An 18,525-nucleotide genomic window follows, 5' to 3' on the forward strand; every position below is an offset into this window, starting at 1 on the left:
GAATAAAATTGGACTGCCTGGTGTTTTTGACTGGCAACTATAAAATACACGAAATGCTAAAATACACTCAGTCATTTACATCAATTTTAAATAAAAGTAGCAAAGTAACAGCAATAAAACTCAATTTGGCCAAATGCTGGCTATCTATAATAGCAGTTGCACAAGATTTGGTCATGGTATCAAAAACAGCTACATTCTAATCTGAAAGGATTCTGAAATGATCATCCAACTTTGATATTTTATTAAAAAAGGCACAGCATATAGTATATGAGATGGCAATCTCCATAACGAGGAGAGTATTGATATAAATGTCCCACCATTTCAATTTCTCTCATGCCAATAGGAGGAGGAATGCTGTGGACATGTCCCTCCAAAGGTAGGAAAACATAGTAGGAATGTGAAGATGTCATCTTATGAACAATTTTATAATTTGCAGCTGTAAATTTATCAAAAATTATATAAGCTATCTTTTTCTATTTAGATGTATTTAGATACATCTAAGTTTATTATAGTGTGTGCAGTGTAATATATTTTAATTACACTATATTAAATTAATATGTTATCCTATTAAATATATCATAGTATATTAATTGGTATTGGATATATTACATCAAGAGCACATGGAACATTGGAAATAATGATATACTTCTAGACTATATATTAGAGACTTATAAGAAGTATGTATTAAAGAACTGTTTTATGTGATTAGATAAATCTCTATTTCTACTTTTTCTGTTCAATCATAGTCCTCTAAATCCATAATTACAAGAGGTGGATTTTCAATTCTATGCTTTCCAGTGTTCAGAGGTTAATGGCAGCCATTAATGTGTTATCCAAATATCGATCAACTTAAAAAAAACCATATAGGTAATCTACAACTTGCAACAGTTTGTTTAGTGACTATTCAAAGTTATGTCATTGAAAAAAGTGACATATCACCATTTTTCACACTTACTTCCAGTGCAACATCCCTGTGATAACATGAACAAAATTCAGATGCTTGCAACTGACTCATATAGAAGATAGTTGCGGTCTCCTGGGGTCATGAGATTACCTTTGTGACCTTCTGACAAGCAAAGTTATTTGGGAAGCCAGATTCACTTAACAAGCATGTTACTAATTTAATAATTGCAGTGATTCACTTAACAAGTTAAGGACTACCTGTATAATATATCCTCTGTTTAATGGCTCATTTGACAGAAAGAGTATTTGTGTTAAACACAAATGTCCGTTAATTAGAGCCAAGGTGGCGCAGTGGTTAAATGCAGCACTGCAGGCTACTGCCTAGATCAGCAGTTCAGCGGTTCAAATCCCACCGGCTCAGGGTTGACTCAGCCTTCCATCCTTCCGAGGTGGGTAAAATGAGGACCCGATTGTTGGGGGCAATATGCTGACTCTCTGTAAACCGCTTAGAGAGGGCTGAAAGCCCTATGAAGCGGTATATAAGTCTACTGCTACTGCTACTGCTAATTCTGAAATGTTCATAGTTTGCATAATTACAATATATGTAAATTGTCCAGAAAATTTTTAGAGTTATCCATTAAGCCTAAGTGATTGTCTGTGAAATAATGGTGAAGTATGAACTCAATTTTTTGTCCAATTAATTTAAAATCCATTAAATTGATGACTGCTAAATTAAGTTTCTACTGTTTTAACTAGTAGAAACAAAATGATATATGTTAATATTGTACTATAAAAATTCCTTATAGTATAAACATCTTTTCTTTCTCCTTCCATTATTGTCATAATTTTATAAATTCTTTCTATTAATCCTTTTGTTATGTTTCTTGATATAAAATCTACCTCTGAAATAACCTCTGAAAGCTATTTTTGCAAAGACTGTTTCTTTGATCATTTATATTTCTTTTTTCTAGTTTCTTGTGTTCTTTTTAAAACAGGAAACCAAAACAAATACTGGCATTCATTTTATAAATTTTATCTTCTGTCCCTTTATTCATCATTTCTTCACAGTAAATTTTATTTCTTACTAATACAAATACTAAGCAATATTTTTTAATGAGTACTTTACCTTGAATCCATATTCCTTTAACAATATGAATAAATTGAAATGCCTAAACACTGATCATTGTATAATGTCTGCTATGCTGTTCCATTGATTTTAAGAATCTTAATGTCATTGGAATATAAAAATGTCCTTATATTGTATGAATCTTCAGGAACATTCCATTGTTATCTCACTGAATTTTATGCATTACATTAGGGAAATAAAAATTGCTAATAGCATATATTTGTGGGGGGAGGGCAACAAACCAATGATACCTTTTCATATAATTCTTATTTCAGATGGCAAAAGTTAGCTGAGCTATTCTATCCCCAACATGTAGGAAAAGTTCCCCTTGAATTTCAGATGGACAGAACTTGAAGCTGCTGTGAAATGCCTCAGATTTCTTTGCCTATCCTTTTGAGTTTCAGTTAGAAATATGTTTTCAGTGGTTCCACATGAAGGACAAATATAAGGTTCAAATGCTTAAGACAGTGAACATGCTCATATGTCAATATGATAGGGATGTAGGAGGCAAAAATCTTTCAAGTTTTGCAGCATGGCCTTCCGAAATCAGACTGTATGGTAGCAGAAGGAATTTCAGTTTTAACTCATAGGAACAACTTTGAACTTGGAATTAATATACCCTTGGGTTGCAAAGGAAATTATCTCAAGAAGGTCATAAGCACTGCTATCTGCTTAGAAGCAGGGAAAAGCTAGAGACAATAGGGAAAAAAACTTTAATAAATGGGACAGGCATGGATTTGAAAAGGATAATTTGAATGTTTTATATCATATATGGGTTGCTAGCATTTAAAACAAAAACCTTCATCTATGCCAGTCTCAGAAACAGAACTTGTACCAGTAATGGGATTCAGCCAGTTCGCACCACTTCGGGAGAAACCGGTTGTTAACTTTCAGTTTGGTGAGCTGGTTGTTGGAAGAAATCATTAGGGCAGAAAACCGATTGTTAAATCATTTGAATAACACACTGCCTTGTACGTGCTTGATGCTTATGCTTGATATGATTGATGGTATGTTTAACCATGATATTTATGTATCATGTACCATGATTGTATGATATATTTAAATAAATATATAAATAGATAATATATTTATTTCTATCTAGAAACTTGTTAAAATAATCTAAGTAGAACACTCAACATTATCAAACAGATTCATAAAATGAATTTAAGGAATATTGTTAAGTTACTGAAATAAGAATGAGTGAATTTGATTTTGCAAAATGGGCTAGTGTAATATATAAACAAAGTAAACTAAAAATCTATCAAAAGCCAAAAGAAGTCAGACATTCTCCATATATTGCAAAAACATAGATAGAGCAATTTAAATGTATATGTTTGAATAGCATGTCATTCTAAATTCCCCTTCCCTCTTTTGGCAGTTGGCTATCTTAAGAGTTATCAACCAGACCTTTGGAATTATATCTTTTTGAATGCCAGATGCTTAAACAGGATATTAGACTCTGCAGAACATATGTAAAGTGTTTTATTTAATCAGGTCAGATATGATGGATTGATAGGATGTTTACACCACATTTTCATTTCTTTGCTTCAGAATTTAGGCAGATTATCATTTTATTTTTACTGTCTTTACAAAGCAATGTATTCCTTTGGGTTTTTTAAATTTAAAATGGTTTTTATAGCTGCCCAATCAGATTCAAATCTACACACAGTTTAGCAATTTTTTGTGATAAAAATAGGACAGACTTTTATATAAACAGAATAAACTTATTTCCCCGCTTTTGACTTATATTCTATCAATTGCTATTGAAATATGTGGGTTCTGATTAAAATGTATGTTAACACTTATTGGAGTGTTTGTGGTGCTATTGGTTTAGTTTTGGTTGTAATGATTGGTTTTATTAAGTGATTAAGGTTCATATTGGAAATGGTCCACACTGATGCAATACCTGCACTGGGAGATTCCTATTGCACCTTATGAAATAAATTCTTATTTCAGTCACAAATATATGGAAATAAACAATCATGAATACAAACTGATGTATCAGATATAGATCTTCAAATCCTCCCTCTACATCAAAACACACATCCAGCCATTTTCGCCAAGCTTAAATGAATACTACAGAATAAATGTTCATTCATAATGTATCAGCAAAGTTAACACATAGCCAGGATTGTGTATGATGCACTCTTCAACCAAGCTCCCAATTCAGGATCTGGGAAACTTAGATCAGAAAGGGGATAAATAACAAAAGCCAGTGCAGGGTAACTGGTAAGCCAACATCATTTTAAACACTGTGATCATGACAGACAATTGTACAATGAAGTAAAATATAAAACAGTAGAGGGTGGAATAATATATTTAGCCCCACTTAAGAGCAAGACTTCCAACAAATCTTTGCCTTCTCTGAAGCTAGGGTAAGCCATTCTTCCACTTTCCACCATACTCTCACACAGGTATGCAACAAGGCACTCAATTTGGGGGGTTGGAGAAAGAGCTGAAGGTGAGAATAGAAAAGAACTGGATAATTATATTACTATCATTTTGGTAAAGTATAAAAAATTGAATTTCTAATAGAATATAAAATTCTGCAAGAAATTTGTTCTCACCAAAACTTTACTGACACACCTCTATGAATATGGGTGCCAATTATATCCAATTGAGTTGGTGACAGAACGGAAACATCCGCTATAATTACCGGATTGGTAGTCCTTGTCTTTCGTGTGTGGGCGTACTTCAGCAGATTACAGCAGTACTTGTCTACAATCTCTACTACTGAAAAGAATTCTACCTACATAGCCACCTACATAGTTATCCCGTGCGGACCAGCCGGGGTAAAGTGCATGTGAAGTTGTCGTTCCTTTCTGGCTAATTCATAATATTTTGCTTGTTCTTCTCTAGATAGTGCATGCCACTGTAACGAAAAAGAAAGCAGAGCAACAATCAAAAGAGTATTCAGTACTTCTTATAAAGCTACAATAGATACAATACAATATCAATAGATATGGATGATACATTGTTGCTGATAAAAATTCCACTTTATGATTACTCAATCAATTAATTGCCATTTAGGAAGAAGGAAAGGTGTAATACCTCAAGGATGATTATATTTGTACTAAGCTGTATTTTGAGTGTGAGACAAAATTATTTTGTAGCCTTTCATATTCATACTTTCAATGATGTATGATTTGCCTGCACAAACAACTGTTTAATTTTTCAACATGGTAAAAACGTAACTTTTTACCAGTTCAGTCAGTCTCACCCTTAAAAGGAAGGCATGGCCAGTTCCTAAACACTGCCAATAAGATTGCGTGGTTTTGTCTTGAAATCATTAGGGGTCATTGCTGCTAAATGTCACAAAATAGCAGCAGCAGCAGTAGTATCTATTAATAGTAATTCTGCGTTGTTATTAGTTACATTGCTAAATGATGGTTCTTAGACATCTACTTATCAGATATTTAGGGTTCTTGCATTTAGAAATTCCAGCACTGATGTCTAAAACTTTGTGGATGGGATGTTGCTGCTCCAAGAGACTGCAAATATGGATCAGAAATTGAATCCATCCACCAAAATACCTTTAAAAACCAAGAGAAATAAAAAGCACACCAAATATTTTTGAGGACGGAGGCACCAGATTTGGTTGGCAAATGAAGATGAGAAAGCAGTGATTACATTCAAATCTAAAAATCAAGGGAAATAGGAAACACATCTATTGGACATTAGATAGCAATTTGTTATGCTGTAGAAGTGTAACTACATATAGATGTAATAATCATCTATATGTTACCCTAAAACATAAGGAATGCCAAAAGCCCATCATGTTAAAGCAACAAAGTTAGAAAAAGGTACACATTCTGTGAGATAGGCATAATTTCCCTGAAGTATATTTATGGATTGTGTCCTTCATTTTAGCCACCTTGCTTGTTTCATCTAATAAGCTTTGTATATATACCATGACTAGTTACCTACCCTTCGACCAAGAATCTGATTGATGGCAGCACTCTCTTTCAGCGTGCATTCTGCTACAACTTTCGCTCTCATTTCCTTCATGTACAACATAAATGCATTAAGAGGTTCTTTATGTGTGGTTTCTTTTCTCCTCTTCTTTTTTGGAGTCCTGATGTTTTCTAGACAGTTGACAACAAATAAAAAACACAGAACTTGCATGACCTTATATATTCTATATTTTAACCTCTTCTCAAATAAAACCATAGCAACAACTAGATAGTTTTTTTAAAAAAATTCTTACATTTGAGAATCATTCAAGGAGGTATAAAAATGGGACATTTTATAAAACTACAGGAAATATTCAATTTAAGTTTTAGAAGTACAATTTATATCCCATTGTGCAGGGGTAAAATCTCCTTAAAGTTTATCTATTTATCTATCTACTATGTACTATCTATCTATCTTTTTATCTGTCCTCATCTTATTTAATATACACATAATGAATGGGGCACCTGCAAAATAGTATGGTACTATTATTTCACAAGACTGTAGACAAGAATAGTACACTACATTATTGCCTTTTCATTTATTTCAGCAAGAATGGGTGGTATATATGGTGCAATAATGGCTGAGAGCAGAGAAAGATTTTTTAAGGTGGTACAAATAGTTTAAATAAAAAGCATTATAGGATAGTCTCAGGAATCAGTAACTGAAAAGAAATCCTCAGCCATACAGGATGGAAACAGAGCACGCTATATACAAGACTGTGCTTGGCGGAGATATATGAAATGTTCACTTGATTATTCTAAAGTTAGCCAATAAATATACTGATTTTATAGCAAATGTATATGAATCATGATAGGATCAAAAGATAGATTGGGATTAACACATGAGAATAATATTGTAAAGAATATTAAGGCTGTAAACCCCATAACTACACCAAATGAGATTCCAGACTGTTCCAATTGCAGTTTATGATCTTGACTCAATTACTATATGCCTGTTTGATATATAATTTCACACGTGAAAGCATAAATATGCTTTTCGCTGGTACTCTCCAAGCAAAGAAACTACTTTGTTTAAATAACATGACATAACTAGGAACAAAACACTGATTGATGAGTCACAGAGATCTTAATTAAAGCTTAAATGCTCAATGGATAATAGGTCAGGTGGTTGAACGTAATCTTACAGGACAAAGGTTGATTCTTGATCCCTGTCAGTGTCCAATAGGATATTAAAAGATTCATGCTGGAAACACTGGAAAGTCACTGTAAATCACTGAGCTAATTGGTCCAATGATCAAACTCAGTCTAAGCCAGTTTCCTATGTTCTAAATGTCAATCCCAATGGTATACAGAAATGATTTCCAACACCACTTGCTACAAATTAGACCGCCATTTTAAACTAAATTTAAATGTAAACAATGTAAATGTAAGTAACTGTAACAACAACTTACGAGCTATGGAGTGAGCCAACATCATTCTGGGAAGATTCTTGTTTGACTGTTGGGGTGACTATGCTGGATGAGGAATCCCAGTTGTATGTAAACTATGATGTGGAGGAACCATGTGTGGAGGGAACCTAGAGGAGATAAAGCTGTGTAATTCGTCAGAATAATGAATGAATGGGGACAGTTGTGTACACACATATCATAAAAGACACAATACTAGAATATCTATTAAAGCATATGAAACTTGGTACCATTATTCAAAATACTTTTTTTAAAAAAATGATGTATCTCTGGTCATTAAATTGAAGAATTCATTTAATAAACATCACTGATTTTTTTTAATCTAACACATATAAGTAGCAATTTAATTCATGAAACACAACACAATTACAGTTCATTCACTTGAATATAAAGCACACATCTTAATATGCAGCAAATATGAAAATAGAAATTAGAAATTAGCATTAGAAATTAGAAATGGAAGATTAAAGGTGGCTGTTTTGTTATATATATTAATACGTAATAAAATGTTAACAGTACAATAGTAAAGCAATATAAAAAGATGTGCAATTTTTATATTGTATTATGTATATATATATATATATATATATCTATATATATATATATATATTTGCTATATTAGTACTTATCATCATAGGGCAAATAAATTTTGAGCATTGTTTTATAAGGAAATTTAATAGCTATTTCTATGTAACTACATTTCAATAAGCATTACAAAAATAAGAATATATTCCTGAAGTTCACAAAATACAAATATATCTATATTCTCCAGGTGTATTTATTATAAGTTACATTATTTATTATTGGCTATCTAATATTACATGACTAGTACAACCTGACTTAAATAATGAACTAATGCAGGACAATTTTGATAAGTGAGAACTGGAAAAAGTCATACAGAACAATTTTTAATTTTTTTAAATTAAGCAACAAATTGGTGAAATCCATAATATTGGAATATATGTGTTATACATCATTACCAAGATTATTGGAGATGATAGGTATTGTAGTTTAACAGCTTAGAAGACTGAAAATTAATATCTCATGTTTCTAGTATTTAAATAAGTAACTGCAAGCATATTACTGATTAGTGTTTACTTAAAAACCTAACAAAATCTATATACAAAAGGATAGGTGGTTGATGTCCCCCCTCTTCTGAGAGAGAGAGAGAGAGAGAAGAGAGAGAGAGAGAGGAGAGAGTGAGTTTGGGATGAAACTACATTAATAAATAACTAATTGGATATGTCAGTTTATAAATATTTCGATCTCAGAGAAATAGTTCAATTAATCTAGTACCAATCAAAATATAGCAAAATATCTACCTTACTTAAGCAATACATTTTCACCTGACAAAGGAAGATTGGCTCTTCTTTTTTCCCAAAAGCTCATTAAATTTCATGGCCTTAAACCATAAAATAAAACTCCAACTGTCAGTAGTTTTTTTTTTAAATCAGAATCAAATACAAAATTACTGCAATATGGATAGGAGTAGAATTCTGCATTTGTGGTTTGTCCCTATTGTGGGTTGGGATGCTGGGGGATATAAAGGCTGCTTTTGTCCTGGATCTTCCTGACTTGTGTAGAAAAAAGAAATATTTCCTATACTCTTATGTCACGGGAGTATATAGCATTGCAATGCTTTTACCTCTATGGTAGAGTTCCCTAAAGTGGCCAAATTGATCCTTAAGGAACCATGCGACTATACAAGGTTGACACTATTATTATTATGCTTGGTTGCACAATCAGTCAGTTGTTAGATTGGACATTTTGACCATTCATCAAGTCCTTTCCAAGGACCCCAGATATTATTGTTTAATAATATTAAAGATATTCTCACAGGATATAGACTATTCAAGTAAAAATGCCTTTTACAATTGACTGAGGATGATTTGTCAATGCTGATGGTGTTCAAGTGATGCTCTGGGTGTTTTGGAATGCACAAAAGTCAGTATATTGCTATAGAATATTGGTTAACTATGTTGGTACTATCTTTGTTTATTTTTGCCACAGTGTCCTACTTCTCTTTGCAGGTCTTTCTCCCAGATTTCCTCCTCCAGTCATGTTGGATCAGGATCTCTGGCATTGAAGTGTGCAAGTCTTAAAGCTGTTAAGTTACAAGACCCTTGCACCCCTAACCCTTTAAAAAAAAACCACCCAGGGGTGTTCAAACTTGACAGCTTTAAGACTTGTGGACTTCAACTCCCAGAATTCCTCCTCTCGCTCTTCATCTTGATGATGTGTGGACGGGCGGGGAGGAGGAGCTAGAACCAGTTCTAAATGGCATTGTAGATTTGTGGAACCTCTTCTATAGAAGAGGTTAGAACTGGCAGGAACCCACCCCTGATATTTTTATTCTTAAGGCTTGGTTTTATGCAGCCAGGATTAACTTTCCATTTTCCGGCTCTTAGCCATTACCCGTTTTCAACCATCACTGTTATCTACTTTACCTGCTAATTATTTTTTAAATGTATCAGCTTTCTAATACTTTACCTTCCCATGTATCTTTTATAATATTCACTTGGTCTTTCTTACAGGTCATTGATCTTTTTAGCATTCAATAAGTCTTTATGGTTCAGTGCATTTTTTCATTGTCCTTCAGATATTCTTCCAATACCTTTTTTTCAAGGACACCTATTTCCTTGGTAATTAGAAACTGTCAATATCACTTCATGGATGAAGGACATGATTCATTATCATTATTTTACTGGTATTCCTATTCAGGGTTTTTACTTCAGTTCACCCTCAGTCTACTAATCCAGATGTATATCTAATGACTGGTGTTGCCCAGCTGTTAATTGCCTTTATAATGTTTTACCAGTGAGGTTAGACTTAAAGATCTTCTTCATTCTTCTGAAATATTCACTAGTAATCTTCTTCTTGACTTCAGTATGCTTGGTGCTGTTAACTTGAAAGATGCCCAGGTATTTTTTTACTGACCATCTTCATTCATACTCTTATTATTTCCATAGGGCATCTGGATTACTTCAGTTTTAGGTATTTTTTCCTGTTAATGGTAAGGGTGGTATTTGTCCAGCCTAACTGCCACTGCAGTATTAAGAAGTTTCCTCCTTAATCACAACTAAGTATATTCAACACTAGCAACTTATCACTATCCTTTAAAACCCAACCAAATACATCGTCATTCCATATCTCACTCCATTGTCTATAAACTCATTTATAAATCCTCTTCTACCTGGCAAAATACTTTTATTTTATAGCCATGGCCTGCCTTGTTCATTATTGTATATAGATGAATCGGTGCATTAACAAACAGTAACAGTAATAGTGAGTCTGCTTAAAAGATTCATCTCTTCACATTAGCTTCTTCCATCTCACATGATGTCTTTTATTCTGCAATTAAATTTTGCACAAAGCTTCCAAAATTTCTATTGACCTGATATTTCTAGGTACCTGATTATCTATTATATGTCAGAGTGTCAAATACTTTCTTATAATCAATCCAAATTAAGGTAGTTTTCACTTTCTGACCATAATTGAGCCCACAATTATAGTTATAACTTATGACAGTCACGTCACCATGCCCAATTTCACAATCTTTTTGTTACATGAATATTGTGACTGTTAACCATTGTAAGTTGAGCACTATCTGTACATTCAAGTTGGTCTTCCTTCTCTTGCACTGATCTTTTGAGCAATTTTCCTTCTGCTTAGATGGATAATGTTAGACTGCATCAGCCTACCACACTAATTAGCAATTTGGAATTTGTTAGCAAGTAGGTATTTGGCCTGTAGTTGCCTGGCGCTGCCCCTTTTGCTGGATCTTTCATTATCAAGTAGGTTTTACCAGATGTTAATTTCTTCATTTCACTTCCTTTTGGTATGTTGTTAAATGGCTAGGCAATGAATGGATTACAGCAAAAAAAAATGCATTTCATCTTCACTGAGTGCTGAACAATTCTTGATTTTCCTTGCCCTTTTCACTACCACTTCTATTGTTATTACAAGTTTTTCATTTCAACTTTGATCTGCAAGTCCTGGTATTTATAATTTTTTTCCAATTTTTCCACTTAGAAAATCTGCAAATTTTCATCTATTAACAGCATCCCAGTTTTTTATGTGCATGAAACTAAACCAACGAAATAATTAGAAGTTGTGATTTCACATTTGGAGCACCACTTGAACACCAAAATCACCATAAGTTAATTACAAATTTACTTTCAATAGCTCATATTTCTTAAAAATATTTTTAATACCATCAAACAGCTATATCTGCCTATCCCAGGTCCTTGGGAAGGACTTTAGGTGGATAAAAATGCCAAATCCAATCTAAACATCTAGTTGATTATGCCACCAACCATAATAATAATTTTTGGAACAGCTTACATCCTGCAATGTTACTTTTAATACCAAAAACAATATTATCTCCCTCTTCCAGATCCTGAGTACGGACTCAATAAATGGATCAAAATGCAAAATCCAGTCTGAACATCTGACTGACCATTTGACAAACATAATAATAAATTTTGCCTTGCCAACATTAGGATAAATATCTTTCCTGACATTAATTATCATTTTTATTACTTGCCATTGCTATGATCTCATTTTTATTAATATTAAAGAAAACAATTCTTGGCTACCAAGCAGCCAAAACTGATAATAAAATCTGACGTTTGCTTTATCAGGAAGATCTGAAGCTTTCTGAAAAGTCAGAAATAGAAATTCTGTCCTTGACAAATATGGTAAGAATTTTTAGTACAGATTTCTCAAAGGGAGTTGATACTATAGAAATGTGTTCATGTAATAATAAAGTAGATAAAATCCTGTATAATAATGGAATTTAAATCTCAGGGAGATTGGCCAAGAAGAAACATTGATGCGAGTTAAAAATTTACTGAACTGTAAATACTTTGTAAATGTGCAGGAAATAAAACACGAATATCAAAATGATATAATAAAAACTATGCTGGCAAAAAAAGCATGATCAATTTCTATAAAAGATTGAGAAGGAAGATGGTAAAGATTAAACCGGGCAGTGGCTTACAAACAGAAAAGAAGAAGAAAATAAACCAAAGTCTTTGTTTTGGCTGCTCAAGAGAAAGCTATTCAAACTTAAGCAATCAAGGCCAGAATTAAAATATTGTCAAATTATTCAAAGTGCAAATTGTGCAAAAAAAACAACAATAACAACAACAGAAGACACAGTAGATCATCTCAACTCAACTTATTTAAGAAGATTTCATACATTGACTATAAACAGTGACATAACGCAATTACTTAAATAATTCACTGGAATAGCGGTAAAAATCACATGCTACTAATAAAAGTGATGGGGAATATAGTTTTAAAAGTAGTAGAAAATGAACAGGTTAAAATATTGTAGGATTCCAAGTAGAAACTGATAAAGTCTTGGCTTGTAACACACTAGATTTCATTATGGTTAAAAGAAGAAAATGTGGATAACTGAGTTGGTAATGCCAACAAATATTAAAATATAAGACAAAGAACTGCAGCAGATATCAAGATCTGAAAATTGAAATTTAAAGATTATGGCATTAAGTGGCCATAGTGTGCCACTGGTTATTACTGCACTAGGTGCCATACCAGAAAATGTGGGATGGCACTTATTATATGTCTACACTGACAAAATTTTCATCTGTAAATTATAAAAGACTACACTGCTTGGATTTGTACATATACTACGTCAATTTGAACATCATTGGCATTGACAAAGTAAAAAGAAAAAGTTGTAAAAGACAGCTTTACCTGGAACAGGTTACATAATGTAACAATATTTTTAACACCATAAAACAAGAACATCTGTTCATCCCAGGTCCTTTGGAAAGGCTAAAAAGGGGGATAAAATTGCCAAACCCAGCCTTAAATATCTGGCTGAATGTACAACCCACCACAACAATTCATGGAAACAAACCTCACTGTTCTACTGAATAGAGCAAAAACTATCTCCACCTTGAAAATGGAAAATCCATTTTCCACAGGTAAAACGCTTGTGGAAAATGATGAAAAACACCTAACAAATCATTTAATCAGAAAGGATTCACATTCTTCGACATATATGAAAACAAATGGAATAGGAAGAAGAGATTGAAAGAGGAAACAGAACACAGAATGAAAAGAAAAAACTTTCAATTCCAGATTAAAGACTAATGGAATAATAGAGTTGGAAGGCACCTTGGAGGTCTTCTAGTCCAAATCCCTGCTTAGGCAGGAAATCCTATACCATTTCAGACAAAAGGTTGTCCAATCTCTTTTGGATCATGGTTGACTATGGTAAATTGGGTGTAGTTTTATTGATACCTTATAAAAATATTTGCTTGTTTTTTTCAATTGTGTTCCTTCAACAAAATGGATAAGCAGTAGATTCTCTTGAGTTGAATGTCAAAACCTAAGGGACGCACAAGGAAAAAACATAGTACTAAACCTAACCTATTTTTATGAAGGTTGTATTATCTTAAATAGTTCTTAACTTTTAAAAAGCTAGTAGACAAAAGGATAAGCAATAAGGCAGATGTGTTAACTTTAAAAGCAAGTTTGGAAAGTCAAATTATGACAAACTGGTTGAACAAGGAAGAAAAGTAAAAGGTGATGAAGAGATATCAGACATATCCTAAAACAGTTATTAACAGCTATTTAATTCATTTCTGTCTGATTTTTGATAAGAGTGGGAAGAACTAGCTACACTAGTGCTAAAAACAGATGATGTTGCAATTACATTTTGCTGTGTAAGGAGAAAATGTCTATTATTATTATCATCAAGGTAGAAATACGCCCTTCTCCAACCTGGAATCTTTCAGAATGTAGCCTTTGGGAATTTTGGAACTGAGCTTTCAGCACACAAAAAATAGTCTTAAACTGTGTACTTTAAACTCTGACTGTAATAATACATTGAATTATTTATCTTAGTGTCATTAGGACAAGATTTTTTTCTCATGTGAATGAAAAGGAAAAATTCACACAATTCTCTACCTATAACTTCTTTCCTAATTCACTCTGGGAAAATCCGAGGCAAAGTCATGACGAGATGAAGCTAAACCTCGTGAAACTTAACCTTGGAAAAATAATATTTAAAGCTTTGAAAAAGTCTAAATTTAGTAAAATGTTTAAATGATGGGAAAACAATAAAGACCATTGATAAAGCAAAGAAATAAAGGAAGAGAAGGTTTTCCAATGTTCTGAAAAACAATGATGATTTCCAACTTCAAAACTAAAATCTGTTTGATTTTTAAAAGCTTCAGACTCAGTTTCTGAGTTTAGTATTATTCCCCAATGATGGTTTTACTTTGGATGAAAAAAAAGAGAGTTGATTTTGAAAGATGTATGTAATTGCATCCAAATGTCAGGAAGGAAAGCTACACTTTACTTTCTTATTTTCATTGAAATGAGAGGGTACGGTGTCAAAAGTATTAAATATTAACCAAAAGAGTTACAGGTAGTCCTCAACCTTCAATCACAATCAAGCCCAACATTTTTGTTGCTAAATGAAACATTTGTTAAGTGTGCTTGCCCCATTTTATGACCATTTTTGCCATATTGTTTTTGAAACAATACTTCAAAAAGAATGATTGTCTTTTAATCATATTTTTGAAGTTGGGAATCACTGCAGTTTTTAAGTTAGTTAAATGGTTTTAAGTGAATCTGGCTTTCCTATTGACTTTGTTTGTCAGAAGGTTGCAAAAGAGGGTCACATGACCTTGAGACATTGCAACTGTCATAAATGCAAGTCTGTTGCAAAAAACAAATATCTGAACTTTGATCACATGACCACATGGATGTTGCAACGGTGGTTAAGTGTGAAAAACAGTCATAAGTCACATTTTTCAATGTCATTATAACTTTGAACAAACACTAAACAAACTGTTGTAAGTCAAGGACTACCTGTATTCATTACAACATGGCATATAATAAAAGCCACATTAATCGTTAAAGTCACATTTTTCAAAACGGTGATCCAATCACGCAAAAGACATATTAACTTTCCATTTTTTGTGACTGGGCCACAGTTTTTTAAAAAATGCCATATTAAATAAAAGTGTCAAAAGTTATTTTTTAAACATCTTCTCTGTGTATGTGATATACCTGCCACTATGTACATATGAATTTTTGCTTTATGTCTCTTTTGAGTTCCTAAGTATACAAGGAATAGTACTCTATACATTATATAAGAACATAAGACAGAGTGAGATCCTATGTCTTTGACTTTCTTCTGGCAGACCAGCATCTATCCGAATTGCAATAAACACTATAAAAATTCTAAGTAGCTCATTATATACCCTGTCTGCTTTTATGGCTCCAAGCCAGAATATAATGATGAGCTGTAACTTGTTAAGGACAACTAATTTTTTGTTCCCGGCTGTCTCAGGGGCTTATCTCTCTTATTCACCCTCACTTTATTTCACTGTTGACATGTTTCTGTTAACTGGTTGTCATCTGCCTGCCTTGATTTTATGCACAAGCAGTGGGATGCATTTTTCCATGCAACTATTCTGCTTTGAGTTGCATTGGGTTTGTCATTATCCTCTCATTTTCCTCTTGCACTTGTAACACTTCATCTATTCCTGCCTCATTTTATTTTATTTTTTTTCCTGAACCATGGTGCACCCACATTATGCTTTATACATGATCTTGCTCCCTTTGAAGCCGGCAGATTTCAGAGCCAGCCCTCGTCAGGAGAAGTGCCTACGACCAATTTAGCAGGCTGAGGGCCCCGAGCTTCAACATCTCAATCTAAAGGGGGTCACGGAGTGGCACAAGCAAGTGTCAGCAAGTGCTGTTTAATTGCCAATCTAGGCTTCTCCGTGGTGTTTAAAGTATAATGACCCATCACTTAATTCTGAAAAGTCCTGGCCCTGCTGCTGAATAGAATGAATATCAAAGGATGTGCCAGAGTAGGGCAAGGAGCATACAATTCTTATAACTGTTGTAAGTATAATAGACTTGTACTTCTGTCATCCCCTTATCACAATAATGTATTTGGTTTGCTATATATCCCTTCTAACTAGCTCTCTTTCATAAAGGCATAGCTAAGGAATATATTGTCCCCCTTTCTCTCACGTTTCCTTCTCTTGCGAAAAACTAAACAAAATAAATAGAACAACCTCACTGATAACAATTAAACTGAAGTCGATGACATCTTTTCAGACCCTGCTTATTTTTTACATATATACAAAATTAATAGCAAAATAACAGCAGAGCGTGGAATTTTAATAATGTGTTTGCAGACAGAATTTGTTTTTGGCTTTTTCCATTGGCCAAAAAGCTTCCTTTCTATTTCTTCAAATCCCTGCTATTTTTAAGACTCTTCCCCTTCTGCTATCAAGCCTTCAAAGAGATGAGGTTGAATCTAGATCCTTGCTATGTAATACATGCTAATTCAATTATGAGCCATCAACAAAATGGATTAGCTGATTCAGCCCATCAGGAAAGTCTAAACCTCCACCGATTTAATTAACTGGACTGAAAATCAGATGAACAGAAAATAAAACTATCATTAGGAGCAATTAGTGATTACTTAAACATAGTCCTGCCAAGCAGTTTGTAAATAAACTATCATCTCTTGGAAAATTAGGTGGAATTAATTGGAGTTTGGGGAAAAGAAAATAAATATGTATCTCTTAATCATCAGAAGATCAGGTGGGTCTTTTTATCTGAAGTAAAAATATTTGGGAATGAGGAGAAATTTTAACACCCCTCTAACAGCACAATAAGTAGATTGCTCATGTTAGAAGGAAGAGGCCATTGGGAAAACAAATGTTTAAGAGCATAAGCTCCTGGCTTCTTAATATCCTAGGGTTACTAAACTGCTTTCCTCCAGTTATTGTAGCTGTCAGTTAAAACAAATTCACTTCTAATCATAGTATTTCATTATATATGATAGGGTTTTTTAAAATGAGAAAACAATGGAGGATAGTTTTTCATATTAATTGGGGAGATCAGTGTATAATTAAGGCATATGATTTAGCAAAGTTTGTCATTCAAAATGAATAATAAATGGAAGTACCAGTTGACCCATATCTTAGACTCAGGTATTTTGAACTCACCTTGACATAGAAGCATTGACGGTTAAAGCAGTGGGATAGGGATGTCGGAATCCTCCAGTTGTGATTGGATAGACTGGCTGACCTTGCCTAGAAAAATAGGAAAGGAAATGAGTAAAAAAAAAAATTATAGGAGATTTAAAAAAATAAAAATAAAGTTCTCTGCCCAGTAAGTTTTATTCTCGTTTGATTGGAACAAAAATCTTGGGGATTGTACAGCAACAGATCAAAGGAAAGAAACTCAGAGCAATTTGAATGCCATAAATCTGATACGAATGGCTAATTAAATTTTATAACCTCTGCTTGTGTCAATAGAGACCCTCTCCCCAAGCTGAAACTAGGTGTTTTGTTGTAATAATTAAAGGCGAAGTCTTGCTTGCTTTAATGGAGCCATCACACTAATTGAGGGCTACACATCCAAAGGAAAACAATAATGAATGTAAATTTATACCAAAATAAAGTACAGTGAATCAAAGGACTTCAGTTGCGCTTTGGGCCTCTTTTGGTATTTAGATCTCGGTGAGAAAACATTAAATTAACAGAGCTTAATTTGTAGCCTTTTGTCAGATTAACAAGTGTTGACAAGAGTTACCAGGGGAGAGTCCCCAAGAAGTATTGTGGGTAACCAATAGACAATCATACCTCATTACAATAATTAAAAAATACAGCAACATACCAAACAGCATTCTTATGAAAGCTTCATAGATTTTTCTGACTGAGGTTTATTTATCTATGCTATATTATTTTTTATCTGTATTTCAAATGTTTGAACTGAATGGAAAAGGTTTTGCCTGGTATGCATTGTTATTGTTGTTGGTACTATTTATATCCTAAATACATCCAACGTGTTTTAGCATGGAGTGGGTCCAATGTTATTAAATGTAAATTGGTCAAAAAAGCATAAAGAGATAAGTAGAATAATCATATTTAAAGTATTTAGCATTGAGGATTTTTTGCAATGAATGTTGTAGAAATACAATAATATGTTTATGTAAATAGAACCAGAGATAAAGCTGTTAAATATTAATTTATTTCTTTTTTTTTGCAGAAGTGATTCATGCAGATGCATCCTACAGAGATAGCTAATGAAATAACATATTCTA

General features: G+C 33.2%; 1 protein-coding gene across 1 annotated transcript in view; it reads right to left on the reverse strand.

The window, feature by feature from the left end:
* The window catches only part of TCF7L2 (transcription factor 7 like 2), a 218,067-nt gene that overhangs the window by 11,286 nt on the left and 188,256 nt on the right, over positions 1–18,525 (reverse strand). The window contains 7 exon segments of the mRNA XM_032225054.1: positions 4,795–4,829; positions 4,832–4,901; positions 5,957–6,073; positions 6,075–6,114; positions 7,395–7,458; positions 7,461–7,519; positions 17,426–17,512. Coding sequence (XP_032080945.1) covers positions 4,795–4,829; positions 4,832–4,901; positions 5,957–6,073; positions 6,075–6,114; positions 7,395–7,458; positions 7,461–7,519; positions 17,426–17,512 — 472 coding nt within the window.

Source organism: Thamnophis elegans, chromosome 10 (genome assembly GCF_009769535.1).
Source record: "Thamnophis elegans isolate rThaEle1 chromosome 10, rThaEle1.pri, whole genome shotgun sequence".
In the NCBI taxonomy this organism is placed as follows: Eukaryota; Metazoa; Chordata; class Lepidosauria; order Squamata; family Colubridae; genus Thamnophis; species Thamnophis elegans.